This window comes from Microtus ochrogaster, linkage group LG8, assembly GCF_000317375.1.
Source record: "Microtus ochrogaster isolate Prairie Vole_2 linkage group LG8, MicOch1.0, whole genome shotgun sequence".
NCBI classification, from domain to species: domain Eukaryota; kingdom Metazoa; phylum Chordata; class Mammalia; order Rodentia; family Cricetidae; genus Microtus; species Microtus ochrogaster.
In genome coordinates, this window is record NC_022033.1 from 13,823,877 (window position 1) to 13,824,837 (window position 961).

A 961-nucleotide genomic window follows, 5' to 3' on the forward strand; every position below is an offset into this window, starting at 1 on the left:
ATTGTCTTGTTTGTCCTTTGGACTTTCAGCCTTGGGGCCCCTTTGCCACAGTAGGAACCCTTGGTTTCTGGATCTTTGGAACGAAGTGAGGGAAACTTGCAGATTTACTCTCCACCTCTTCACTTTGTCTAGCTCTGGGAACCAGAGTGGGGGAGCTGTGGTCACCAGGAGCCCGGACAGTGTTGTGGAGGAGCTGGGTAGGCAGTGGTGACTCTTCAGTGTCCCTCCTGGCCTGTTCCCCGCCTCATCCAATCCCCTTACCTTCGTATTGTCTCCGTTTTCCGCGGATCCCTCCCTGGGATAGTGATGACAGCAACAGCAGGGCAAGGGTGAGCTGCAGAGCCCTGGACAGCATGGCTTGGAGCAGAGCCCTCTGTAAGCTGAGAGCTCCGCTGGATGGCAGACTTCCCACAGCGGGATGAGGGCTCACTGCTGCCTATGCTGGCCAAGCTGGGGCAGAGCAGACGTCCCCACATCTCTTTCCCTTGTCTCCTGATCTGTCCCATGTGGCTTTTCTCAGAAGATAACTCCTTTTGCAGTATCAGCCCTTTTTTCTTGCTAAGATAATTTCCATAATTGTGAAATATATCACTTAGGGCCCAGGCGATGGTTCAGTGGGTAAAGTGTTGGCATGTAAAAGTCGGTCGGGAGGCGAATGTCAGCTAGCCTGAATTGGGAGTGCTGGTAGAGCAGATAGCTCGCTGGGTCTTGCTGGGCTGCCTGGAGGGGAAACTGTGAGTGCTAGGTTGTCGAGAGACTGTGAAATCTACCGCTAGTTTCCACATGCACATGCGGAAGCGTACTCATATATGTGCACACGTGCATACACTACACACACGAAGGGAAATATACAATTTATTTAATTTTTTTTGTTTTTGTTTTGTTTTTCTGAGATAGGATCTCGCTGTGTTGCTCTGGCTGTCCTGGGACTAGCTCTTGTAGACCAGGCTGGCCTCGAACT

The 961-nt window shown here is 51.5% G+C and overlaps 1 protein-coding gene across 1 annotated transcript in view; it reads right to left on the reverse strand.

Moving 5' to 3' along the window:
• Wfdc10a (WAP four-disulfide core domain 10A) overlaps positions 1–447 on the reverse strand; it is a 1,590-nt gene extending 1,143 nt beyond the window's left edge. The window contains exon 1 of the mRNA XM_005362912.2: positions 262–447. Within this exon, the coding sequence (XP_005362969.1) occupies positions 262–355 (94 nt within the window). The 5' untranslated portion in view covers positions 356–447. The remainder of the gene's footprint in view (positions 1–261) is intronic.
• Between the last annotated feature and the right edge of the window lie 514 nt (positions 448–961).